We start from the raw sequence: 27957 nt of genomic DNA on the forward strand, positions 1-27957 counted from the left end.
AAAGAACAAAAGGAGGTTTGGCGAAACAAAAGGAGGTTTGAGCTCAAACCTTGCTTTGTGAATTCGGGCCATTATGTCTAAGCAAAAACATGCAACGGGATTACCAATGTGAGAGGCTTTCATTAACAATGACTGCGCATGTGCAAAGTCTCTTTGTCCGCCACAGAGAGAAATCATAGCCACATCATTTGGAGTACATTTCACACACAAAAAAGTACATTGTGATAAAAGACGACAGTGGAGCTTAACTTAATGTTACATTAGTTGACAGAAGAAGGTGAAGAGCTAAGTCAATGCTTCAGCAAAATCGTCGTCATCTTTACCTCACAGTCTATTGATCTACATGTTGTAGCTCGCTGTTCTCAAATTAGGTCTGCGTCCTAATTAAAGGTGGGAGTTGAAATCAATAAGTCAATAGTCCCTTCCTGCCCCCTAGCCAAATGTAGTAACACAAGCAGTGTGCAATATTGATAAACGAACGGTCAGACTTCTAAGATTTCATTGAGGTGGCTAATTTCGTCTGGTCGTCGTCTTCGCCATCGATGTAACGATTGTAACGATGTTTGCAAACACCTTGCTGAGAAGTTTCCGACCAGATGGATGCAGCGGTGATTGTTTCGTTGTTCTGGTAATGAGGATGAACATGACATTTGAAGGAAGGGTAGCCATATAACATGGAAGCGGTGAATAGAAAAGAAAAGCACTAATACCTGTTGTCACATCACATGACTGTATCGTCATCAGTTCCTGTTGGCAATTGTGATTACCGACAACTCTGAATAAAGACATCGTGAACGGAGTGAACAGGGAAAGAAAAAGAGAGAGAAAAGGAGAGAGACAGAGAGACAGACATAGAGAGGGAGACCAAGAGAAAGAGAGAGAGAGAGAGAGAGAGAGAGAGAGAGAGGAGTCAAAGATAGAGAGACAGATACAAAAAGAGAGGGAGATCGAGAGAAAAGGAGAGCGAGCGAGAGAGACAGAGAAGGCCAGACGAACACATGACATACAGACAGACAGGTGATTTATACAACTAATCTTGGTAGAACGGGGCAATGGACACGAAGTAGACAATGTAGAAAATAATTAAAAAGAACTAGTGAAAACCCATTCCGTAAGGATAAGGAACGCAGGAAATAGTTCATGGAGGGGGCGGGGGTCAGATGTAAATTAGAACAGCAAAGTAAGAGATAAAGATTCGACCTGAATACTTTATCTATGTAAATGAATGATTTCCTACGCGGCAAAGATCGTAAAGTACCTAACCATCACATCACTTATCTAATCAGGTCGGCACTCTACATCATTCACTTAATCAGTGTCATGGCTATAAGGGAAGAGGTAGAGGCATAGCGTATTGAGAGAGATAGTTGTGACATAGGTTAAATCATGGTTTTTCAAAATAGTTCCCTCCCATGTGCAATCTCTATTTGAGGGAACTATTTCGAGCTCTATGAAGTAACTGACCAAATGTCCGGTGACGTAACTATCTCTCTCATCTGGGACACAACCCCTCCAGCAAACGGCCAGAAAAATATATGAAAAATGACAGAAGAGAGCGAGAGAGAGAGAGAGACAGACAGACAGAGACAGAGACAGTGACAAAGAGACAGAGAGAGATTAATGGAGATATTAAAGGAGACGATACCTGAAAAAAATAATATATATTTTCCTTTCCTTTCCCACATCCTCAGCTCACCCAATGGCCGTGTTCATATGAATTTTCTCCCAGGCGGTCTGCCTAAAGCAGGTCCATACACCAGAGTCTTAGTCGGTTCTTTCCTTATCTTTCTCATCTATCTTTAGCCTTCTTCTTAATTATGTCATAAGTATGATCTGTCACTTATCTAGTCCGGCACAATCCAAATTCTTGGTCTTCCCCTTCGGACCCCCGTTTACCGTCTATTTTCCTTTTCAAGATGTCCCTGAGCATGTAATACAATTTTTCTTCCGTGTCCAGATTATTTTTCTCAGGCTCCTGTGTTCATCCACTCTATCCAGCACTTCTTCATTGGTGACTCTATCCCTCCTACTAATTCCCTCCATTCTTCTCCACAGCCATATTTCAAATCTGTCAATCAACATTTCCTCCGCTCTCCTGATTGTCCAAATTTTAGAGCCATACAATGCTACTCAACAAACCAGGCATTTAAAAAAGAAATCTTTATAAGATTTAGATCAAGTAATTATGTTGTCAGCACCCTAGTGTCTGTAGAGAATGCATTTTATCCATCTATATAGCCCCCCCCCCCCTAATGCACCTGGGCTCCTGACATCATTACGCTAAGGCATTTGGGCTAGATTACACTCCATTAGCCTCTAAACATTGTCTGGGTCCAATAAGTGCTCGAATGTTCATGTAACGAAGACGCATTAATGTGCAAGGTCATGGCCACTTTGTGAAACCGTGTCGGTAATGCAAGAAGTGGAACAGCCGCAAGCTGATCCAAGATTTTGTATGTCCTGAACACAAATAGCTGACAAGTAAAATAAGCTTAAATTGTTCATCACGCCTTTTGGGTGCGGCGTGACTGCAATATTCAATGAAACGCACATAACAAAAATATCATAGTCAAGAACTAATTTCTAGTATAATTGAAAGCACTCTGATAATGTAATTCATTGTTTATCTTCACCAGACCCTAACCTCTCCTTTAAAGGTAATACAAAGTTTTGGGAAATTTTGAAAATTGAATGGAAAGTGATTTTTTACAATGTTGATATATTTGGATGCCAGTAAATTTTGATAAATTTCAAATAGCGCCTACGGTCGTACAATGGTAGCTGCGACCATGAAAATCTCAGAATATGTAGTTGTGATATTTCCAAGCGGGAATAGCTAGCTAATCGGTCGATTTTAGTCAAGAAACATATGATTGTTTTATAGCTTAATTAATATCTTGACCTTGAGAGGGAGCTATACAACATAAAGAGTTTTTATTATTTAAAATTTCATATCATATCATATCGAATATTGTAGGATCGCATATGCTTCCATATGTTCATTTGAACCAAATTCATGACCCCATACCAAACCTTTGTATTACCTTTAATCATATAATTCAGCTTAATTATACCTTAGGGTGCATCCGTTTGCATGCAATTTCATACGTGTAAGTCAGCAGATAATCAACTAATACGTACACAGCACAACGACATGTCCAAATCGTCAACAATAAAACAAATAAAAACAAAACTCTCTGGGACACCTCCACACATCCACGAAACACGCTGTGTATATCAGCCAAGCCCATGGAGAGTGTGGCGCCATTCTGACCTTCTCACACCGGGTAGCCTTGGGCGTCGTGGACGTCGCGGCGATGCTATCAGCTTTCCCCGATGCTTGTCATTTTCTCCCCACGAGAATTTCGGAATGCAAATACGAATTTAAACACCCGCATCGCGCATAATTAAACATTGCTCGAATGTTTTATTACGGTTTTTATTAGCGATCCGATTGCAGGTTTTGACGAAAAGGAGTATTAATACCATGAGATGCTTATAAAGATACTTCAGAATAACGTTAGATTTTGGCTCTCTAGCAATAGGGAAGGGGTTCATTTGAATGGGCATACCCAGTTGTTATTGCGGTTTATTTTTTATATATTTTTCAATAGTTTAAGGAAGGGACAACGGAATTGTAGATAATATGAAAACTAGGGAATGATGGGATAGCGGGAGAGTGAGATGAAAAGGGTGGGGGAGAAAGAGAGAAAGAGAGAGAGAGAGAGAGAGAGAGAGAGAGAAGAAAGAGGGAAGATGGAGTTGAACACATACACATCGATAGAGACAGTGGCATAACTATAGAGAAGGAAAGAAAGAGAGAGAGAGAGAGAGAGAGAGTGAAGAGAAATTTCCTGGAACATAGACGACTTGACTCTCAAGCGACCCAAAGCAAACGAAATTAAAGGAATCATATCACAACATCTTCAAAAACATTTTCATTCAAGTTACAGATATTCTCATCCCCGCGATTCAAGGGCTCTCTCTTCCGTTATATAACCAATTGACATTATCATCTTCGCAGGTGCGTTGAAAAGCATACCGATAATCTATAAAGTAAGACTGATAAATGACAAGAGATGGGAATCCATGTCCTTAAACACGGAGCCCTAATCAAGTTCCCAACTCAAGAGTCATGAGAGTGAAAATCAGGTGCCGATTGCGATAGGAATAGGGTTGTTGCCGCAGGGTTGAAGGCATTTGTGACTCGTGAATGGCGCACTCCTTTATTTAAAGAGAAGGTTTAGTGTTGCTCAAGTTGTTAAAGGTCAAGAATATTGCGTGAGCTGTTTTCATTCTTTGTTTGCCATATTTCAGTTTTCAAAGAATATTATTGGAGTAATGGTCCCTGGAGAGGACAGCTCTTCAAACGCCTTTATATACAGAACATACCTAGAAACAGGTTAAAAGGTTATGCCAAACTGTAATGCTACATGTAGGTGTGGTTCCATAAATCCAATTATGTGTGCAGTGCATCTTACTTCTAGCGAGATTATAAGTCGATTTCTTATCAGTTCGAATATTCCAAAAACCTTACGGTTTACACCAATTAATGTGGACTTCATAATCGAACTCTCCAAATTGCCTCGACTAGACAGTTTCTTCAAGAATGTTATCTCCAGTGAAAAAAATACACGGGGGCTCAGGGCGAAATAGCCCCCGAAATGCCCAAAAGATCCCCCAAAAATCAGAAAAGAGCCCCCTTAAATTTGCATAGAGTTCAATGCAAAACAAATTTTAGAATGTTATTTTCATTCGGGCAACTTTGAAAACTGAAAAGTAGCCCCCGAAAAATAAATATTAATTTTTTTCCCTGGTTATCTCATTATTAGGATTATTATGATTATTGTTATTTTTATTATTATTATTATCAGTATTTGTTTGGTCATTGTTATTGTTCGTATTGTTATTAACAACATAAGCCCTTCTGATCATCAACCACCAAACATCAACCATCAATGAAGGTCTTCCTGAAGGCCCTGCAAATGTTACTACCCCAGCAATTGCTATTCACACATGGGTAGCGAGTGGCAACTGTGCATAAATGGCTTGCCGAAGGACATTAGTACCGGGCTGGGATTCAAACCCTGAACCCTGGGATTGAGAGTCAAGTGAATAGACCACGAAGTCCTCCACAGAGGTGAACAGGGGTGAACAGACCTCAGCTTTATCTTTAACGCATTTTCTTTTTCGTCAGCGGCGCCGCTCTGAGAGGTATTTGACACCTAGAACGCTACGCGACTCCCACAGCGGTCATAAACGATGCATGAAATTCCCGAGAATTCGGTCCCCAACCACCTTCAAGGCCAATGTGATATTCTACAGGTACAATTCAACACACACAAAGCACTCTTACAGCGAATTGGCAATTGTAATCATTCAAAGACACCTCGTACTTGAAGAGAAATTGAATTCTGGTACGGTCAACATTTGACTTGTGTAAGAGACCAATCGAAAACAATTGAGAAAGGCTGGTTATACATTACGTTTATATTATAGTAAGGTCCTGGGAGGGGCCCACCATCATGATACGAACATTCGGTCCTTGTGAAAACCCCATGCACTGCACACAGAAATCACTGGTCGAAACATAAACGCGACATAAAAGTTTAGTCCCAACTTGCCTCCGGGCTTATTTGTTGTAATATTTCGAATATGGGGTATATGAAGTGCAATTCTTAGTGGACATTCATCAAAATATAGTGTTAAGTAACTGACGTCTCTCCCACAAATCAACCTCCTCTTTAATTTGGACTCCCAAATGACCTAAAAAACAACTCATCTTGATATTCCACAGAAAAGCAAACCAAGCATATCCTCAGTGATTTGAAAATTATAATTATTTAAAAACACCTTGCACTTCAAAGAACTTGAGCTGGCGTTTGTTCTCCATATCAAGCAATCAACAAAAAGACCCAAAGCTATCAATCGAAATCTCAAGTGTCGAAAACAGAGTTGTATTGAACTGTCTAAAACATTTTTGATTATTAAAAACGGCCCTGTTTTCCCAGAGGTGAATAACCATAGAGGTATTGACGATGGGTTTTCCTGCCTACTTCAATGATTTGTTTTCGCTTCGTTAACGAGGAAATCCGAGCGTAAACTTTGGAAATCACTCTTTCATTGGGAATTGTTTGACAGAGATGTATGATATATCCCATTGTGTGTTTTCCCTCGATCAAATGTAACGTCTTTACGTCTTTAGACGTTACACAACACGGCATCGAGTATGGATATAGATATGAGTAGGGAAGGATGTATGGATTACGAATTTGTTTTGTTTTAAATGCCCTGTTTTCCAAGAGGTGAATAACCATTGAGAACTTGCGAATGGGTTTTCCCGCCTACTTCGATGTTTTGTTTTGCCTTGTTTACAAGGGAATCCGAGCATAGACTTCGACCATCACTCTTTCATTGGGAATTGTTTGCAAAAGATGTATGATATATCCCATTAAGGGTTTTTCCCTCAATCAAATGTTACATCTTGACGACTTTAGACGTAACAACATATTATAGGGTGGGGATATAGATATGAGTTCGGTAGGAAGTATGGATTAATAAAAATAGGTTTGTTTCTAAAACGGTCACAAAGGGTGATCTACGGAAGATGTGAAGACAGTAAGAGGGAAAGAGCGGATGAGAAGCAGAGATGATAGACAAAAGGAAGAAGAGGGGATTGGAGAGTGAAATATATATAATAGAGAGAAAGAGAGAGAGAGAGAGAGAGAGAGGGAGAGAGAGTACGTGTGTGTGTGCGTGTGTGTGCGTGTTTAGAAGTGTCGTAGTCGAGTGGTTTAAGCTCTTGACTTAAATTTAGAGGTCGTGGTTCGATCCCCGATACGGCACTAATGTCCTTTGACAAGGCATTAATCTTCATTTGCCACACTAGACCAAGGTGAGGTAAATGGTTACCTTGCAGGAATTAATTCCTTGAAATGCTGGAGCGCTTTAATGGCAGCTAGGCTAAAGCCAGGGTAATAACTAATGCGCCTCTGAATAGAATTTCTAGATAGACGACGCTATAGAAATGCCTATTATTATTATTATTATTAAAGGGAGTGGAATTTAAAATATAATGAGAAGGATAGGATTAGGTGCTCGTATAGTGCTGGGGAGGAGAGAGATGGATCGAGATATGAAGAGCTTGATTCCAAAAGGAGCTAAATCCATATTTTACCAAAACTGAGTTTTTTTTCTTAAAATAATGGTTTCCTACATGGGAACAAAATGCACTATATCACATTCTAAAATTTCACCAGGAAGTATGAAATTTTTAAGTTACAATATCATGTTTCATTCCAAAAGGAGCTAAATCCAAATTGGTTTCATTCCAAAAGGAGCTAAATCCACTTTGGATAAATCAACTTATTTGTTTCTCCATTTTTCTTTCAGCCATGTACCTTCATGTTGTTATTTATGTTAAAGGTGTCGCCCTGGACCAATACTATGTGATAAGAAAAAAATATACCAGTTATTTCTGATTTTTACTAAATTATTAAAATTTATGGATTTAGCTCCTTTTGGAATGAAACATGGATTTAGCTCCTTTTGGAATGAAACGGATTTAGCTCCTTTTGGAATGAAACAGTGATACGTTGTTTACTTTCTTTTCCAAAGGTGTTTTTAGATGTGATTTCACTGTTATTATTTAAAAGGAAAGGTTTTCTACTGAATTCAAATACATTTCAGTGACTTTATTGAGAAAATATTCTAAAATTTTACAAATTTTAAGGTACAACATCATGTTTCATTCCAAAAGGAGCTAAATCCACGAAAAATAAAAATCTAAAAATTAATAAAAAATCAGAAAAAACTTCTAGATTTTTTTAAATCAAATATTATTGGTCCAGGTTGACACCTTTAACATATATAACAGCATGAAGGTACATGGCTGAAGGGAAAGTGGAGAAATAAAATGAGGCGATTTACTCAGAAGTACCCAAAGTGGATTTAGCTCCTTTTGGAATGAAACTCTTCATATATGGATAGAGAGGGAGAAAGGGAAAGAGAGAGAGAGAGAGGGGACATAGGGACAGAGAGAGAGAGATAGAGAGAGAGAGAGAGAATTAAGAGGGAATTGTAAACTTTTTAAATTCTGATACTTTTCGCTTTGCAATTAACGCGATAGCCCTTCACCTCAAATGCCTCTCACGAATGCATGGTAATATAATTTTGAAATGTAATAATATTTATTAATAATCTTTTCTTGAGGCTTTCGTAAATACAAAGAACGGCTTCGGCATTAATCATTCTGAACAATGGAAATATCAGAGGAGTGTTCAACATCGTTTATAGATTGCACTATTCATGTGCAAAGTAAAACACGTTTTGCACAAATTTAAAAGAATATTCGTCATGTAGGCCTATGCCCACATAATGCAAATGCGTATTAACACGATTGGTATGATCAGGAACTAAAATCCCAAGACATCTGCTTTTATTGAAAGTAATACGTCCGGCGTCATTCCGTTATCCAAGGCATCGATGTTTGAGTCTTGTATCTGCCCTTTATCTAGTTTATTTTAAAAGGCGTTTAGTCCGTTTGTCTGAAGAACGAACTAGATTTGAATCATAGCTAAGACTTAAAAGCTTAAAGGCAGCAAACATTGTAAAGGTGATGTTGCATTTTCTGGTTTCCACCGGTGAAACTTTCCATCAATCATACTTTGTGTGGTATCCCTACAAAAGCAATCATTATCAAGAAGGTTTATTACACCTCACATGCTTTACTTCCTTTTAACACATACGCTTTTGTCATATTTATATTGATCACTTTCAAGGTATCCAATAATGCAACGCGTGACCTACTTCCTCATTTAAAAGATCTATTTAAGCCATAAAGATGTGAGTCACGGGTGGGAAGCATAGATATGGATAAAAATAGACACATATATCTGCGGCCTTTGGTATGATGCATCAATGCCGTACGGGCAGTGAGGGGTGAGAGGATTCATATCGCGCCTGGCTGGATAAACCTTTACAATATTGCATGGTGTAAAGAAATCTTTAAAGGGCGATTTTACAAATGACTGGTTGTCTGGTATACCATAGGGATTCGTAATTAGTTGTCGCGTCTAGACGCCGCCGTATAGTAACATACCGCGTATAATACGTATCAAAATAAAATTAAACATTTTCATGTGGCTTTTCGGCCGAAAAGGAGGAGTGGTTCACGGGCCTTTTTTGCCCCCCCCCCCCTTCAAATTCGCGACTGATGGTAGGGAAGTGCATAACTAAGTAGGGGTGTCTATCAGGGGAGGGGCTGCCTTTTCTAACACAGTCATGGATTAACTTTATCATTTGCTTTGTTTAAGCACATGTAAATAATCTAGGTATTTGATTGGCCAGCATTAGATATATCATTCAAATCACGCTTCCTCTTTAAATCAACCTCTTACATCGATTCATTCAACGCCTCTTTAATATAATCACATGCATACTTCATCGTATACAACAGTTCTATTATATCACTCATAACAATGGGATATTGGTTTAGTTAGTTAATAGTAACTACGTAATCATACATGTACTTTACCTTTAGTTGTGCGTCTGAGACGTTTGCAAGGTATGATGTGGGATTGGTGACGAGACTATCAAGAAAGCAATCTGAATAATGACCAGGCCCCGCCCATGTTCCGTTCGAGTTACACGCCCTGTAAAATGATTCTGAGCAACAGGGAGAGAGAAAGTGGAAGGGGGAGAGGAGTTAGAGAGAGAACCATATAATCATGATTACTAACAAGTTTGTTTTAGTTTCAATTTTTAATTTGTTTAACGTATGCAGTACATGATACTTAATTTTCGTAATTTCTTCTACAAATAACATCTAAAGATCGTAGCTCTTTTTTTTCTTCTTTCCTATGTGTGTATTGGGTTGTTAAAGACGTGTATCAATCAGATATTCAGATCAGATATTTCCTTTTTCCTTTTGCTCATTTATACAAAATAAAAATGGCGTGATTATACACAACTAGACTTTAACAAAAAATATCGCATTTTGTTGGAACCCAAATACTTAATTGTAAACAATTAAAATTCGACAATCATGCTGTCAACAACTTAATGTTTCAATAAGATTCGCCATCAGTTCTCACCCCCCCCCCCCCGGTCGTTAAATTGTTGTCCTCCGTTTATGAAATATATATATATTTGTTATAATAATAATAATCTATTAAAGTCCACTCCAAATTGTAATAAGTTACAACGAAAATGGAAATTCTTTTTGCCCAATTGATCGTGAGCCCGGCAAATTATGGCTATAAGAGAGGAAAAGCTGTCACCCATGTACCCCTTGTCCCCCCTCACCCCCTTCCCGATCCGCCAGTAATACACATGATAAGAATGCTACTTACTCGATGCATCTATCCATGGTTTGTCAGGGCAGTCCATTTCCACCTCCTGACTGGCCACCGTCAAGGGCCAGCATATCTCACCATCCCAGTCAGGCAGGCATGACAGTGAACCTGTGATCGAGAGAGGAAAGAAAATCATATCATGAATATGTAAATGAATATGTAAATGCATATGCAGACGTAAACAATCATATCGGATTGATACACGTCTATAAAAACCCAATTACACGCTTGTATTTTTAATAATCATGTTTTGTTGGTGACGTTGTAGATTTTGAAGTGCAAAACATATCTCAACATCCCAGTAAGAGAGGCATGATGGTGAACCTGTGATAGAGAGAAGAGGAATTTATATCATGAATATGCCAATAGATTACATTGTACTTTTAATAGTCATTGTTGTTGGTGAAGTTGTGTATGGTATTATAGAACAAAGACGATCATGACGACGTTATTGGCCAACACATCTCACCATACCAGTCAGGTAGACAGGATGGTAAACATGTGATAGGCGGAAAAGAAGATGTGTCAAAGGAAAAGATAGTATAAAAAGCAAAAACAAAGAAAAATATGAATACATGTACATCAAAGTTTAATATTTAGGCAATATGAGTACACTGTATCAGTAGAATGTGTTTTTGTCTCACGTACATGTAAGCAATAACGCACGCCTGTTTAATGTTGCATAATATGTAGACGGACAAATCATGTGCACCCTCTTCCCTCTCTCTCTCTGTCTCTCTCTGTCTGTCTGTTTGTCTCTCTCATTCTCTTTCTTTCTCTATCCCAACCCCTTAAAGAATCTAAAATCTTATATGAGTCCCACATCCTTCCAATGATGGCTCTGTTTCACTCAGTGCTCATTAATCTCACCAGCCATTACTGAACTTTTCCCCCCGTTTTTTCTTTCATTTATGTTCTTTCTTACCCTAGACCAACCCTCTATATCCTTACATGTATCTTGCTCGTTGAAAAATCTGGTTTTCTCTCTCTCTCTCTTTCTCTCTCTCTCTCTGTCTCTGTCTCTCTCTCTCTCTCTCTTTCCCTATATCTATCTTAGTAAATTTTCATCATTCGATACTTCAATTTCTGTTTCATTTATATACCATTTTTTGTTTGCAGTTATTGAAAGTCTCCATCAATCTTTGAATACAGTTTAAGACGATCCATTAATGTATCTTGTTTGATGAGTGGTTTATTTCAAATGAATGAAACTTCATCTCGATTATGAAGAATGTTTCGAAACGGTTTTCGATCAAATCGCCAATAGATTTGTTATTCATGTTTAAAAATATCCCTAGGATGACACCAAACAATGAGATGAGACGAGCTCGATTCAGAGTAAAGACGTAAGCAATGTGTCCTTATTTTTCATGAGTTCAAAAATGCAATAAAACATGATTATTACACCAGCAATATGTTTAAAAACAAGACTGATTAGGAAAGAGAAATGGGGTGCAGTTAGAGCGAGAGCGAGAAAGACACATAGAATATAAAGAGAGAGAGAGAGAGAGAGAGAGAGGGGGGTGGAGAGGAAGAGATTGAGAGTGGGAGAAAGAGGAGGAGGTGAGATGAACTTAAAGTGATTTAGAAATGGAACTGAATATGATCTCAGGGGAATCACATTCGAATTGTTTATATTGGCGAGAAAGAATGGGCAACATTTTTAATGGCCTTGGGAATGTCCCCACAAAGCACGAATGTGATGGAAAAACTAATTGCTAAGCCCCCAAAATTTAATCTGCAACATTTCTGGATTTCTGTTTTAAATAGTGGAGAAGAAGAAGAAGACGATGATTGAATGGTATGGAACCCGAGAGGAATAAAAAATGAAATTAAAAACTAAAGGTTATCGATAACGGAAAATTGTTTCATTTATTACTTCAGTTGTTGCTAAACAACCGATTAAGATATTGTTCCGGTGGTGCGTTACCACTCCGAGTATTTTAATGATTGATCGTGAACAACACAGACAAGAGATTTCATTATTTGAACAATACATCCATCCGTCCCCGCCTTCCGGAAAAGGGATCCATATCTCTCAAAGAAAATATCCAATCAGTTTGTCTAAAAAAGAAAAAGACAATGATTGAGTAATATGGAACACGAGATGAAGACAAATCGAAACAAACAAAAGGATACCGATAGCAGAATACTTAAAAATTACTTGTTTATTACTTCAAACTTATTGTTCTGGTGGTCCGTTACCCCTCCAAGTATTTAAAGGATTACTATGCTATGAAGAGAAATTGTTCTTTGAATTATACATTCATCCTTGTCCTTCTTCCACATCTCTCAAAGAAAATGCTCCATCAATTTTTCTGATTCATTTACAGTATTACAGAAAGATGGTTGCATTTGCCATAAGTGACGTCGCAATGAGGCCAGGCGTTACTGCTCTCGTGTCACGAACTTTCATAGATCATGTAGATCGAGTTGCTACGGAAAAACTTGTGCGTGCCTCCTTTACAAAATCCACCCCTTCCCAGTGTCTACCCACCCCCTCTTCGTCCTCTCTCCGTCTCTTCTCGATCCTTTCTCCAAACCCTTTCCTCTCCATCCCCCTCCTGTCTCCCACCTCACCCCATATCCCTCTATTTTTCCCTTCTCTCTCACTCGGTCCACCTGTTTCTCTCTCTGTACCACTTCCCCTATCCCTCCCGCTATCCCCTCTCCCTCACTCTTTCCCATGTCCACCCGTCCCTCCCTTTACAACTCCCCATCTCCCTCCCCCTCTCACCGTCACCCTCTCCCATTCTTCCTCCTCCTCCCCCCCCCCCCCACTTCCCTCTCTCTCTCTGCCTCTCACTCCTCTCCCCTACCCATCTCACTCTCTCTTACCCTCTTCACCTCTTTCTCACCTCTCCCTCAACCTTTCCCCGTGTCCACCTGTCCCTCCTCGTAACCCCCCCCCCTCTTTTCCCTCTCCCTCCCACTTCCACTGACCCTCACAGCTACCCATTCCCCTCCAGAACTGGCGTCACATCCACATACAGGTTGATATGATGCCAATGGACACAGCCAAATCAGTGTGGGTTTTATTGTCCACTCGACCCAATAAAACGCAATGCCAGGAGTGGACTTAATAGAAGAGGAAGATATAAAAACTCTATTAGAAAACCCAAAATGGGCACTGAAGGATCATATGCTTGCTTGGTGATGTCACCCAGCACTTTGCAATTGAACGCAACGGCTTCAATATTCTTACATTATGTGTAATCAAGGAAAAGTCGTCTGGAGTTTAGAGGTAATTGAAACGGCACCCCGATCGCCTGGTTCACCACGGAACAGAGGGTTTCTTTACATCTAACATGCAGACGTATACACCAAGGAAAATGTTCTCACTTTTAATTCAGGAAAGAACTCCTTTAACCCTAAATTCAAGTGCTTTTCTTTATTTAAAAAAAAAAATCGTATTTAAAGAGAATACATGTTATAATAAACATAGAATAACGATAATAATAATAATACAAATCAAATAAATTACATTTGAACACAGGCTTGCCAGAGGACGTTAAAGGCGCCTAAAAAGTGCATATATTACTCTGGCTCCGCAGATATTACTGCAAACCGGGTACCCTTCTGTTGAGAGGGGCATAATACATTTAGTGCTGTAATAGGACTCGAACCGTGAACCATTTGATCCACGGTCTGGCGACGTCGCCACCTTGTCCACTAGTCGAGACCAAACAATAATTGTTTACCGTAATTACTAAGAAATAAATATTCAGCTTGCACCCCATGAGGTACAATAGCAACATTCACAAACGGGTAGCAAAATTTGAAATTTGAGGTCCAAAGTATCAAAGGAGGAAGCCATCTACAGCCCCCATTGTGCCCCATCCCCACTTGTATGGTTATTGTCAGTAGGTATACAATTACCTTCATACTTTTTAAGTCTTTCACGCAAATGCGAATAAACATTCTAGCATACAAGTCCATGTAGTATGTTCCGACTCTAGCATTCAGATCATTTCAGTGGACTATAACTAATGTTAAATAAGAATGTAATGGGTGCCTGTGATACAGCTAACATACACATGATCTATATGTTATGACTTCCTCCTGCCAAGTTTAATGTCTGCAATGAATGTTATGATTGGTAAATATGATTTATGCATCTACGGTGTCTTCCTTCTCTAAACTAATGAGTGTGGTAGCTTGATTGTTTTCCTAGTAGGTCTTCACATCCGCAAGAATTCTTATACACACGATTAAAGAGAAAGTTGTGTTCACGTGAGGTTAGTTTGTAGTTTGTATGGAAGTAAGGAAGAATATTGTTACAATAACAATTTCCTTTGAAAAGGGTTTCATTCGGAATGGTTCCATATTCGGAAAATGACAAGGGAGTGGAGAATGTGCGTATATTGTGTGCGGGTAAGCCTGGAACCGATGACCAGGGAATAAATATTTACTGCGCCTTTAAACAAAGTATTAGGCGCGTTTAAATATGATGTATAATTATCATTAGTTAAAGTTTAGACCAGCTGTTTATGCCACAAGTGTACAGGCCCATAAACCAATGTCTGAGTCCAGTGTTTTTCACTGTTCACTGATTTTTCAGCAACATAACGTCAATTTTTCATCATTTTTTATGATTCCAAAATATCACAGTATACTTTAATTCTTATGCTCTAAACAATCAACATATCCTACTAAAATGCTAGACAGTATACATGAACATGTATGTCATAGTTTGATTACCTGACAAGTACCTGAGTACCCGGCTTTATCTATAAATGCATTCTCCATCATCGCAACCAAACATCCGAAACATATCAACTGCTTGTTGTTTCAAACATGTTCATGATGTTTGCAAGAATCTCTGGGTGTTTACACGATGGAGGGTAAAACACAACACGGAATGTTTATGGTATAATGTCAGATATTATGTACGTGAACATGAACTAGACTTCCCTGATTCATGTTCAATAAAGGCTCCAGATTTCTGACAAATCTTGCGCCATTGTAAACTTTGAGATTCTCTGGAATGCCTAAAGAAACACGGGCAGGTTTATCCATCATAATCACACACCAAAACCATTAGCAATGAAATATGGCTACTGAGGATGTGAGACGCCCCCTCCCTCCCTCCCGCAGTCGTTTTACGCGAAGGCATGCAGCACCGTAAAAAATGTTTGAAAAATGGTAATCCCGCCCCAGAAACGGAGAAAGAAAAAGTAAGAAATGACTTTGCGTCGTTCATCATAATTCTACAAGAGGTCGTTCGACAGTGACGTATGATTTATGATAATGTTTACGATATCTCAGTAACATTACAACATAACTCGCTTCACCCCACACAGATGAAGAATTATACATTGAAATACTAACGTCGAAACGGGGACAGCGTTACGGGGACGGGGGCACGAAGCAATTACCCCCTATAATGTACCAAGCCCACCCCCCTAAGCCCTCCCAAAGGAAAAATAATTATTACATTCAAATCAATAATGAACATTCCCTTTTCCTTTCTTGTCAAATAATTTGGCCACATGTAACGCCTCCAGTTTGTTTGTGTTCTTGTGGGAGACCTGGATACAACTGCATCTTAACAAAATAATCCGGTGCCGCCCGTGGACGAAAGTGCAGTAAGGTGACTTATGATATGTCTTTTCTTTGGTTTTTTCTTTCTTTCTCGCGATCTCTGTCGAGAAGATGAAATAAAGTACTCGAGATTAAACCTGCGGGAGGTGGAATCGATCTGGTTTAATCAAAATAATGTGACAACTATCTCCACTCCAGCATTTAAAATGACATTGAAAATGGCATTAAACTGGTTGAAAAAGGACAGACTCTTATTCAGTTATGTTCTTCTTAACACGAATAATGATGACCCATTGGAGGGTAGCACACTGACAAAAGTGCAACTTTATCCGTGAGAGATATTTGGTCGAAGGTAGTTGGTGCATCTACATTTTGTACATCGGAGCCCCCCCCCCCCCTACACACACACGCACACAAGCACATAGCAAGGATGTCAACTCTAATAATATTCTGCATCTGAAGTAATTATCTAAACTAATAGAAGGGGAAGAAGACATAGAAGAAGAAAAAAGAAGATGATGAAGAAAAAGAGAGGGGGAAAAGAAGGAGAAGAGCGAGAAGAAAAGGTAACAGAAGAAGGTTGGGAAGAAATATTACAAAAAAGCGAAATAAAGCAAAGGATCAAGAATGAATAATTCTAGTCTAACCTTTCGTAGATTTAAAAAATATGATTTCGTATTCCTATCAAATTTTGCTTCATTAGTTAAATGTCAGTCTTATCTTATTTGACATTCATCTCTATAAATCCGTACCAGAATGAATAGCAAAATCCGTGCTTATTTGTACTCCATGCTAAATGTTTACATATCCATCATCGTTTTTATAAAATCAATGACGTACAATATCGGATGCGGTTTACAAGTGCCAGGTGCAATTTAGACAACATCACGGCATATACAAAATATTGGTAGAACACTTCTAAGTAACAAACTCGGTAAAATAATAACGTCATGTTTTAACCAAAGTGTCCGGAATGGATTTCTGCGCGGATTTTCTCCAAAATGTCCCTCTCGTTCCTGAGCCGAGGGATTGCTCTGGTAGTCCTTAATTGATTTCTCAAAGCTGCAATTACTCATTTTTCAGGCACAGATGTGACATTGCAATCAAATAAAGATTTGATAGATTTGTTTATCGCTTAAATTGCAAGCTGCTGCTAGCGAATCCATATCGGACTCTTATCTCCTCTGACAAACCATAATGTAACACATAAAAAGACTTTTCTCCAACTTCGATTGTGACACAGTTAAACAAAAGGGTAACGGACACGTGGAAGGAGGAGGAACAGGGAAGAGAGAACGAGGGAAAACGTAGGTCCAACTGAAAGACATAAATGAAACGAAAGAAGTGAGACATAGAGTAGAGAGGTATAAGGACATCTTACGGGAAGGGAGAGTAAAGGAAAGGGGTACTTGGAAAGAACATGAAACAGAGAGAGAGAGAGAGAGAAAGGAGGGAAAGGTGAGAGAGAAAAGGGAGGTATAGAAAAGGGAGGGCGAGGGAAGGGAGGGCGGGAGGAAGAGCTCGGGAGATAGTGTAAGACAGAGACAGGGAGAGTGGGAGGGAGGTAGAGATGAAATGAGGGGGTTTTAAAGAGAAAGAGGGAGGGAGGGGGCGAGATATAGGAGAGGGAGGAGGGGGAGAAGGAGAGACATACGGCGATCGAAAGAGGGGTGACGGAGAGGCGAAGAAAATGTCAAGAAACTATCTTAGTTAAATAAAAACAAATAAAAGAAACTTTCATACTAATGTGTTTCGCCATCAACGTGATCTATAGCAACATGTGGTATCAAATCTTTTTCTATGCCATAGCAGGTGTCTGCGCAGATTTTGAACACTATCAAGGGTCAAAGGTCATCACCAGATCTCATTCTCAACATAAGTTCACGAATTATTCCGCCCATATCACTTACATTTTCATGAGCTGAGGGTTTTTCTTACCTCCTATAAAACACAATAAAGTTTTGTTTCACAATCTTCCAGTGTCAAAGTTCAGAATAACGTTTAAAATTCGCTGATATCATGTACATAAATTCCATCACACAATGATAATACCCAGTTGCGCTATATATGTTTCGTTCATTTGTACTGTTTTAAACACTCTATCAACTGTCTGGCAACTCACATTTGTTCTCTCCCAGCCCCAGTACCTTCTACTTATGGTATCACTCTGATATTGTGTTTCATTCATATTGCTTTAATCTTTATTTTTTTGCATTCCGATATTTCCAGAGAAGGGGATAGGGTAGGGGCACGTTCCTCCCTCCCCAGATCCAATATTAATGGTAAAAATCGTCTGGTTTACTGTATTGAACTGTTTTAGCACTGCAAAATGAATGTTCTGTTATCGGGAAATTTTGTGAAACGAATAACAAAACAATATCTTAAAAACATAGAAACAGCGTCGGTTAGGTAAAAAAAAAAGGGGGGGAAGCGTTTAGTAAAACCTTCACTACCAACACAATAACATTTAATTTTACAGTGCCATCGGTAATGAATATGGTTAAAATAACAAAACACGCTCTTCCTTGGAAAACAATCTTGAATGTTGCTATATATAGATGAAGTAATTGGGAGCGTCCCACATTTAGAACAAACTTTTTAAATGCAAGTACATCATTTGTTTTACAAAGTTTAAAAAAATGCTTGATCTATTTTAAAGACAAGCACTTTAAACGAGATCCCGTTTTCAATGTATTCTATGGCATGCCTTCATTCAGCCTTGCTCGCTTTACGGGTATTGCTAGAGGCATAACCGACTTACATGTAACATGTAGCAACCGATAAATGCAACTTGTTTCCCGGCTGACTTTACATGTATGTATAATGGATACAGCTACGTGAGAGGTAATTTCAGTTAGTGAAAGTTGGAGGAGGCAAACAACTTTCGATTACAGGAGAAATCAAGGCAGAGAAAAACCAACACCCAAAGGTACCTCTGAAATCTGAAGTACGGGAAATGCACGAAGCAACGGGACGCTATATCCCAACCGAAGGATATTAAGTTATGGCATCCCTAGATCTAAATACAAAAACTGGGAGGGATTAAGCATGAAGAGGTCGTAATTCAAATTCCATATGAATGCAAAAACAAACAAACGAAATAAAACGCAACAGAGAATAGAACGATAACAAAAGGTATAAATTAAAAAGTCCCAGCTTCCCGAATGTGTAGACGAGGGGAAAATAGTAACACAAAAGAAAAGAAGAAAGAAAAAAACTTTAATCAGTTTAAATTATTTTTCCAAATTTGCCCACAACATACGAGAAGTATCCGTTCACCTGAAACAAAATTTAATTTGCCAATATCAATTACGACAATTTGTATTACAATGTCAACTTTGGCGACAACCAACTAGGATTTTGAAAATTAGAATATGGCTTGCCCCAGGACGAAGTAGAGATGGGCGGTGGGAAGGGGGTGGTCATCCCCTCTTTCCCATCATCGAATGTATACTCTCTATATAGCCCCTTAATGAGACTAGACTGCAGAAGATACGGTTGTTAGCATCCATGATTTCCTGAAAGCCTCTCCAAGGAGATGAACTACACGAGACGTAGATCGTGCTTGGAATATGGCGAACGAGGTCCCTGAAAAAAGGTATGACGGATGGAGTTGGAATGAAGGAAGAATACACGGAATGAGGGATGGAGAGAGGAGAAAGGAAGAGAGGAGAAAGGAAGAGAAAAGAAAGGAAAAGAGGGGTTGATAAAGGACAGGTAACATAATTATAAACACCAGCATCGGGTAGTAGTTTGTAAAGCAACAAGAGAAACATGAAGCAGAATGGGGGGCATTGTGGGCCGAATGCCTAGCTGTGAAAATGGTAATTGCTGGAGATACGCATGTCTTCATGCGAAATGCTTGCAAGGTCCTATTTAAATGCAGTTTAGATAGATAGATAGATATTTGGTTTTATTCAAGTACTGATTAAAAAGTCCGAAGACTAAACAAGTCAGTTAACAATATAAAATGCATAACAAAAAAATATAACAAGGTAAAAAAACACATGGATGAATTAAATCATTAATAAGTAAAAAAAAAAAATATATAATAAGTATATAAGTACATAATAATAAGTAAATAAATAAGTATATAAAATTACCATAAATAATTATATATAATACGATCATTGCTACAGTGAAAGGACTTGGAATTCAAATTAGAAACAAATTAAAACAGCTTTGGGAGATCATACAATTACCATAAGTAATTATATATAATACGATCATTGCTATAGTGAAAGGACTTGGAAAATTAAAAACAAATTAAAACAGCTTTGGGAGATCATACAATTACCATGAATAATTATATATAATATGATCATTGCTATAGTGAAAGGACTTGGAATTCAAATTAAAAACAAATTAAAACAGCTTTGGGAGATCATACAATTACCATAAATAATTATATATAATATGATCATTGCTATAGTGAAAGGACTTGGAATTCAAATTAAAAACAAATTAAAACAGCTTTGGGAGATCACATTAATACTAATGCTTGAGATAATCATTATGCAATAATTAATTAACATTTAAAAATTCACAATGGCGAACATATGAGGGCATAACTAAGAAGTTGAATTCAGAAGTTGTATAAAGTAAGGAATGGGAGAAAGCAGTTTTTGCTAGTTTGAACTTTTCGGAATGTTACTGGAGACACAATAATTCATTTGAGAGAAGAATAGAACAAGACGGAGAGAGAGGGATGGGGGAGGGAGGGTCAGAAGGATTGAGAACTTGGAAGTGAATGTAATGGGAGTATGCTAGAGTGAGTGGGAGGAGAGAGAGAGAAATAAAGAAAGAAATAAAGAAAGAGAGACAGTAGACCGACATACCAACTAAACAGGATATGGGTGTGTCCATAACGAAAAATAGCTAGAGCAAGAGATGACAGGGCATAGAGAGAGAGAGAGAGAGAGAGAGAGAAAGAGAGAGAAAGAGAAAGAGAAAGAGAGAGAGAGAGAGAGAGAGAGAGAAAGAAAGAAAGAAAGAAGGAAAATAAAGAAAGAAATAAAGAAAGAGAGACAGGTAGACCGACATACCAACTAAACAGGATATGGGTGTGTCCATAACGAAAAATAGCTAGAGCAAGAGATGACAGGGCATAGAGAGAGAGAGAGAGAGAGAGAGAGAGAGAGAGAGAGAGAAAGAGAAAAAGAAAGAGAGAGAGAGAGAGAGAGAGAGAGAAGAGAGAGAGAGAGAGAAAGAGAGAGAGAGAAAGAGAAAGAGAGAAGAGAGAGAGAGAGAGAGAGAGAGAAAGAAAGAAAGAAAGAAAGAAGGAAATAAAGAAAGAAATAAAGAAAGAGAGACAGGTAGACCGACATACCAACTAAACAGGATATGGGTGTGTCCATAACGAAAAATAGCTAGAGCAAGAGATGACAGGGCATAGAGAGAGAGAGAGAGAGAGAGAGAGAGAGAAAGAGAGAGAAAGAGAAGAGAGAGAGAGAGAGAGAGAGAGAGAGAGAGAAAGAAAGAAAGAAAGAAAGAAGGAAATAAAGAAAGAAATAAAGAAAGAGAGACAGGTAGACCGACATACCAACTAAACAGGATATGGGTGTGTCCATAACGAAAAATAGCTAGAGCAAGAGATGACAGGGCATAGAGAGAGAGAGAGAGAGAGAGAGAGAGAGAGAAAGAGAGAGAAAGAGAAAGAGAAAGAGAGAGAGAGAGAGAGAGAGAGAGAAAGAAAGAAAGAAAGAAGGAAATAAAGAAAGAAATAAAGAAAGAGAGACAGGTAGACCGACATACCAACTAAACAGGATATGGGTGTGTCCATAACGAAAAATAGCTAGAGCAAGAGATGACAGGGCATAGAGAGAGAGAGAGAGAGAGAGAGAAGAGAGAAGAGAGAGAAAAAGAAAGAGAGAGAGAGAGAGAGAGAGAAAGAGAGAGAGAGAGAAAGAGAGAGAAAGAGAAAGAGAGAGAGAGAGAGAGAGAGAGAGAGAGAGAAGAAAAAGAAAGAAGGAAATAAAGAAAGAAATAAAGAAAGAGAGACAGGTAGACCGACATACCAACTAAACAGGATATGGGTGTGTCCATAACGAAAAATAGCTAGAGCAAGAGATGACAGTGCATAGAGAGAGAGAGAGAGAGAGAGAAAGAGAGAGAGAGAGAAAGAGAAAAAGAAAGAGAGAGAGAGAGAGAGAGAGAGAGAGAAAGAGAGAGAGAGAGAAAGAGAGAGAAAGAGAAAGAGAGAGAGAGAGAGAGAGAGAGAGAAAGAAAGAAAGAAGGAAATAAAGAAAGAAATAAAGAAAGAGAGACAGGTAGACCGACATACCAACTAAACAGGATATGGGTGTGTCCATAACGAAAAATAGCTAGAGCAAGAGATGAAAGGGCACAGAACTTTGTCAAAAAACATGTCAAAAAAGATGATATAAAATTCAACGACTACGTGATGATGGCCAGTAATGTCCACCGTGCTGATAATTGGGACTTTTAAGTTTGCACGTCGACATAGTGGACTGCTACGTGTGACGTCCTTATAAGGCACTGCATGACGTCACACGTAGCGGTCCTATATGTCGACGTGCAAATCTAAAAGTCCCTAATTACACCCTTATCTTTCGCTAGGATCTATTATTCGATGGGTACAGTCAGAAATGCTTAGTTGAATCAAGGAGTTAGGATCTCGCGGTTAAATTATTCACCTTTACACCTACAGGTACATCTCACAGGTAGTTCATAACCTGAAATTCGTCAATAAAATGGATGGAAGTAACAGATCATGTTGCACTTCAATATTGTTCCCAGGCGAGGCAGCTGCAAAAACACGGTTTATCAAACGTTAACCAAAGACTCCTCGTTAATTACACGTGTAGATACGATGCTACATACGCATCCGAAGGGAACGTTCATTATGAGATTTTTACCCCCGTCCCCTATGCTAACTACGTAAGTTGGTCTCGATAATGATTTGATGAGTGGAACGGGGATGGCGGGGCTCAAGACGAAAATAGGGTGGGGCGTTTGATACGATGTCGATAACGAGTTGATTGTATCAACGGTGCGGCTCATCAAGTACATGTAGAAGTAGCCAGTTGAAAGAGGAAAAGGGGAACATGGGAGCTGCGGTTTTAACAATAGGGCAGAGGCTTGGAACGGGGGTGATTTTCGCTAGATGGGGAAGGGGGAGGGGGTCGTTGTAAAGAGGATGTGTGGAGGTGAAGAATGATGCGGTCTTCATCCTGAACGTATGGATGCAACAGGGATGGAGGGTCGCAGGATGAGAAAGATAGAATTCATTCATGTATTTGCTTAGGTCGATGAGATTGAGGTTATGAGCTGATGATTTCACTGACCGCGACGTGCTCCAGATGTGGGTTGTCGGGAAGGGGAAGGGGAGGTATTGGTTTGGTTTGGTTTTATTTTCCGTATAAAAATTCAATACATACAAGAATACAATTTACAAATAATACAAATCAAGAATTAAAAAACGGCTGGAAAGCTCTATTCAGAGCCATTATTAAAATGGCTCTGTTCTTCCTAGAGGTCCAGAAATAATCAAACATAGAAATAAAACACAAAATATTACAAAAATATAATATTACAAACGTACTATCTACAACCCCCTCCCAAACCCTCTATAACACATTATGAATACGATTGTTACCATCCCTCCCCCCTCCCCGTTTACACCAAAAGTTTATACATCAAAATCTAGCATCCATTCATTTAGGCCCTGTCGAAATAAATTGAGTGTGTTCGGTCTACGTAAGTTAATCGGTAATTCATTATATAATTTAGATCCGCGATAAAAAAATGTTCGTTTACAATAATTAGTTTTAGGTTTGGGCAAGACTAAGTTATCGATATTTCTTAGGGCATAATTGGTTTCTTTGTAAAAGAGATTATTCTGCATATAGTCTGGAGTTAAATTATGGAAAATCTTATACAGCATTATGTACGTGTGCTTTTTACGTCTGGTTTTTAGGGATTCCCATTTTAAGAGGTCGTGAATTTGATATGTTGAAGTATGATTATGAGGGTTTATCTTAAGGATTATCCTACCAGCCCTATTTTGAAGTTTTTGAAGTTGGTCCAGATAGTTTTTTTGGGAGGATTGCCATATAATGTCAGCATAATCAAAATGAGGAATGACTATTGATTGATAAATTAGATTAAGAAAAGATTCATTTAAAATGTGTCTCAGCCTTCCCAAAAAGCTTACCATCTTTCCTACTTTCTTAATTATCCTTAGGGGGAATGATGAGTGATGCGTCTTGGTATGAGTATGTGGGTATATACTGCGGGAATGAAAAGGGGTATGCGGGTGGGCAGGGAGGTGAAGTGGGCGGGGGCGAGGAGAATGGGCCTGGAAGGATGGTGATGCGTTTCACATAACAACTTGGTCGGTGCAACCATGGCAACGGGGATGGAAAAGGATATTTGGTATTAAGAAAATGATGCAATATTAATAAAGGGATGACTGGATGTGAGGTTTCTGGTTGATGTGGAGAAATAGTGGAAGGGAGGGGGCACTGAGAGAGATTCGTATCTGAATGGTTGTTGATGATGCTGATAACGACGATGGCGATTATGATGACGTAAGTTAATGATGATGGGTTTGGGGGCACACATCAAGGATAACGGGGGCGCCGAAAAACTAACTAAAGGCATGGAAGGGGGTAAAGAGTGTGGTCCCTAATAACGATTATTAAAGTGATTCGAGTGCAGTGAAAATGGAGGGATGGGGGCGATGGATGTGGAGTGCAGGAAGCGGGGAAATTGGGAAGGTGGCATGGAGACTGGGTTATTGCTTAGAGCTAGATGATGCAGCTTCCATAATAAGCTGATGGGTTCCAAATTACGGGTGAGATTGGTACACTGGCTGTGTTAGGTGCTGAAAGGAGGCTGTTACATGCAAGGCAAATAAGTACAACGCTTTTTTGTAATAATTCAGTTTTGTTCTCTTATGTAAAAAGTTTCTTTCATCGCGTGGCAATAAGCAAAATTCATCCCCAGTCATGCAAACAAAATGAATGCTTCTTTCAATATATGTATCGCCATCATCAAACGCGATAAGTGTTACAGAGTTTATTCTTTATTCCTCCGATTTTGTTTTTCATATTTTCGGCGGCAACACGAGCTTTTCCAATGCTCTCTACACATACATATAGGCGCCACCAATGGTTATAAACCAATATTAGATATATACTCTCGTCAAATTAGACCAGGTCACAAGGATACACTTGATTACGCAAGAAATATTCCATACCACTTGCGAATTGAAAATGTGCATCAAAATTGTCTTTAATGATACTCTGGTAGAATGTCATAGATCCTCCTTAACGAATTACTCATCGGCATAAGGAGACGATCAAGTTTTCTTTTGATGAAGTTTGCTTCGATGGAGCACAAGTGGTTTTTAATCTAATGAGACATGTAACACGAGATGATGATTACTGCAGTATATGTTGACACAATACATTATTGCGTATTATGGTGGCGATTTGGGCGTTGGGGATGATGATGATAGTGAAGACAGTAAAGATCAATGATTGGGATGATAAAGGTGCTGATAGGGATGATGGAGTTGGTGATGATGATGGTGGTGATGGTGGTGATGGTCATAATGATGGTGATGATGGTGATGGTGATGGTGATGATCGTGGTGGTAATGATGGTTGTGGTGATGGTGGTGATGGTGATGTTGATGATGGTGATGATGGTGGTGATCGGGATGGTGATGAAAACAAGGATGATAGTGCTGATAATGGTGATGGTAGTGGTGGTGGTGATCACGATGTTTATGATGATAATAGTGGCGATAAATAGCAAAAGCTCAAATTTGTTTACATCACATTGTTACCATAACATTATTTCACAAGTAGGAAGAAAGAGAAAAGCATTCGAAATATATTTAACCCTTTTGCTTTACCAGACTGAACTCAACATTCTCTTTAGGGCTAGAATTCATATATACAAGCATTACCCTGGATATGTGTGTCACGGTCATGGGTCAATATGGGTAGAAAATAGAATACGTATACGACAAGAAATATTCCATAATCCATAGCGTGAATGTTTTCACAAGTGGACACTGAATTCGAATTTCCGTCACCGAAGGGCGAATTTTGACAGGCGTATTCAGTTTTGGGCGACGTGCTACGAAGGCAGGCTTTGTCAATCGATTTCCTATGCCCCATTCCCGGCGATTTTATATCAAGAGAAGGAGGTGTCATTTCTGTCTTCGTCCAAACGATCGCCATCCTTGTGCAAGAAGGTAAATACATGTAGCTCAGGGAAGGGGGGTTTCTCCAATTTGCCTTCTTCTTTGACTAGCGGTAAGGGGCGTCCTGTAGAAAAGCACCCTGTAATAACATGGATTGACCTTCTATGTAAAGTAGAGCGTAACGTTATACCATGGACCTTCGTAGTTGGTCCATGCTCTTACACAGTTAATAAGTTACGAGGGGTACGGGGCACACTGCACCGCCCCCACCCCTACTGAACTCTGAAGAGGAAGAGAGAGATCGATACGGGAGGAAAAGAAACAACTGTTATAGAACCCAGGGCGCCCTCCTGCACCTCCATCCTGATCAGTGACTTTGACAATTTAAATGCTATCACTTATTACGACCATTGTTCCCCCACAAGACAGAGTCCTTTAAATGACTGGATTCATTCTACGCCATTGTTCGTACAACAATATATACATGTTTTTCACAACGTTGGAATAGTTTATCTATTTGTCTTTGGTTTGCCATTTTTAAAAGTGAGTATTAAAAGGAACATAAAAGTGCATATTTTATTGGAATTCCGAGTTGAAATTAATGTTTACTTCCTTCTTAAAAGAACACAATGCATTTGCCAACATAAATAAACAGGTAAACGTTGCAAAGAAGGGCGGCGAAAATGTATAACTTTTGCAGGGGGCCATCTGAACTATAAAACCCTTTAATCCCGGCAGCCCCTCCGTCTTCAGGACATTTGTCTGGCTATTCTCAGCTCAGACTCAAACTGATTTGGATTAAAGGCTTCTTAATAAACTCACAGTCCAGGTAGCATGAGCCTGAGGTTTAGCAAGTGACCATTGCCTTTTCCCGCGTAAAACTTTGGAATAAAATGCTCAGCATCGGTAGATCCGATTGCCATAACATTAGTCAGAGGTGCTGGAATCTTAGACAATTTAAAGATCTGTCCGAGGCGCATCTAAATGTCGAAGATGCGACGTTGTTCGCGCCTGTACGCCTTTCTTGAAATAATGTTTAAAATTGAGGTCTTGTATGTTTGTGTGTGTGTCTCTGTCAGTCTGTCTCTCTCCCCTTCTCTCTCTCTCTCCCTCTCTCTCTGCTTCTCTATCTCTCTCTCTCTCTCTCTCCTTCTCTATCTCCTTATCTCGAAATAATGTTTAAATAAGGTCGCGTCTGCTTGTGTGTATGTGTCTCTCTCTCTCTTTCTTTGTCCCTCTATGTCTCTCTCTCTCTCTCTCTCTCTCTCTTCGTTTTCTTTCTTTGTTCACGGTTTCAGCACACACGCACAGACACTAAAACTCACCTTCGCTCGATTCTTGATACGGGCTTGCCAACGCAATGCACTCTTCTTCTGTAGAGACCATCGCGAAGTCGGGTAGCATCAGTCAACCTCGGGTCATTAGGAGGTCACGATGATCTCGTGATTAATCTAGAAAAAGAAAAGAAAGAGAGAGAAAAATACTTTCAGTAAATAATCTCATTTGGCAAACGAAAAATAGATAACATCGATGACGACAATTCTCGCTACCCCAAATAGCGATTATGCCGAGATCCGGGGAAAATCCTGAAAACGCGCATTGCATTATGGGATAGCTTTTCGACATTACAGCTTCCTGTGCAGGCGCTATATTACTAGGCGCGATAGCGCAAACGTAAAACGCCGTCGCCACACAACGTGTATGCACCGAATATGTCGTCTGCTCGGTCTGGGGGTTTTTTCGCAAATATTTCAACGTTTATTTGAACATTTCATTCGTTGTTTTTTGCGTCTTTTGACATCAGTGACAATGGTTTTCTTTTGTGAGGCTGCACAGTGCTGGGCTCATGATTCCAAGCGTAAGAACCCTGATTTTAGC

At 39.2% G+C, this 27957-nt stretch overlaps 1 protein-coding gene across 2 annotated transcripts in view; it reads right to left on the bottom strand.

Moving 5' to 3' along the window:
- Positions 1 to 27525, bottom strand: part of LOC100894146 (PDF receptor) — a 60963-nt gene extending 33438 nt beyond the window's left edge. For both annotated transcript variants that reach the window (XM_030990094.1, XM_030990093.1), the window contains exons 1-3: positions 27405 to 27525; positions 10353 to 10463; positions 9536 to 9666 (exon numbers count right to left, since the gene is read on the bottom strand). In XM_030990094.1, coding sequence (XP_030845954.1) covers positions 9536 to 9666; positions 10353 to 10463; positions 27405 to 27483 — 321 coding nt within the window. In that variant the 5' untranslated portion in view covers positions 27484 to 27525. The remainder of the gene's footprint in view (positions 1 to 9535; positions 9667 to 10352; positions 10464 to 27404) is intronic.
- Between the last annotated feature and the right edge of the window lie 432 nt (positions 27526 to 27957).

Source organism: Strongylocentrotus purpuratus, unplaced genomic scaffold (genome assembly GCF_000002235.5).
Source record: "Strongylocentrotus purpuratus isolate Spur 01 unplaced genomic scaffold, Spur_5.0 spur5_scaffold_19, whole genome shotgun sequence".
NCBI classification, from domain to species: domain Eukaryota; kingdom Metazoa; phylum Echinodermata; class Echinoidea; order Camarodonta; family Strongylocentrotidae; genus Strongylocentrotus; species Strongylocentrotus purpuratus.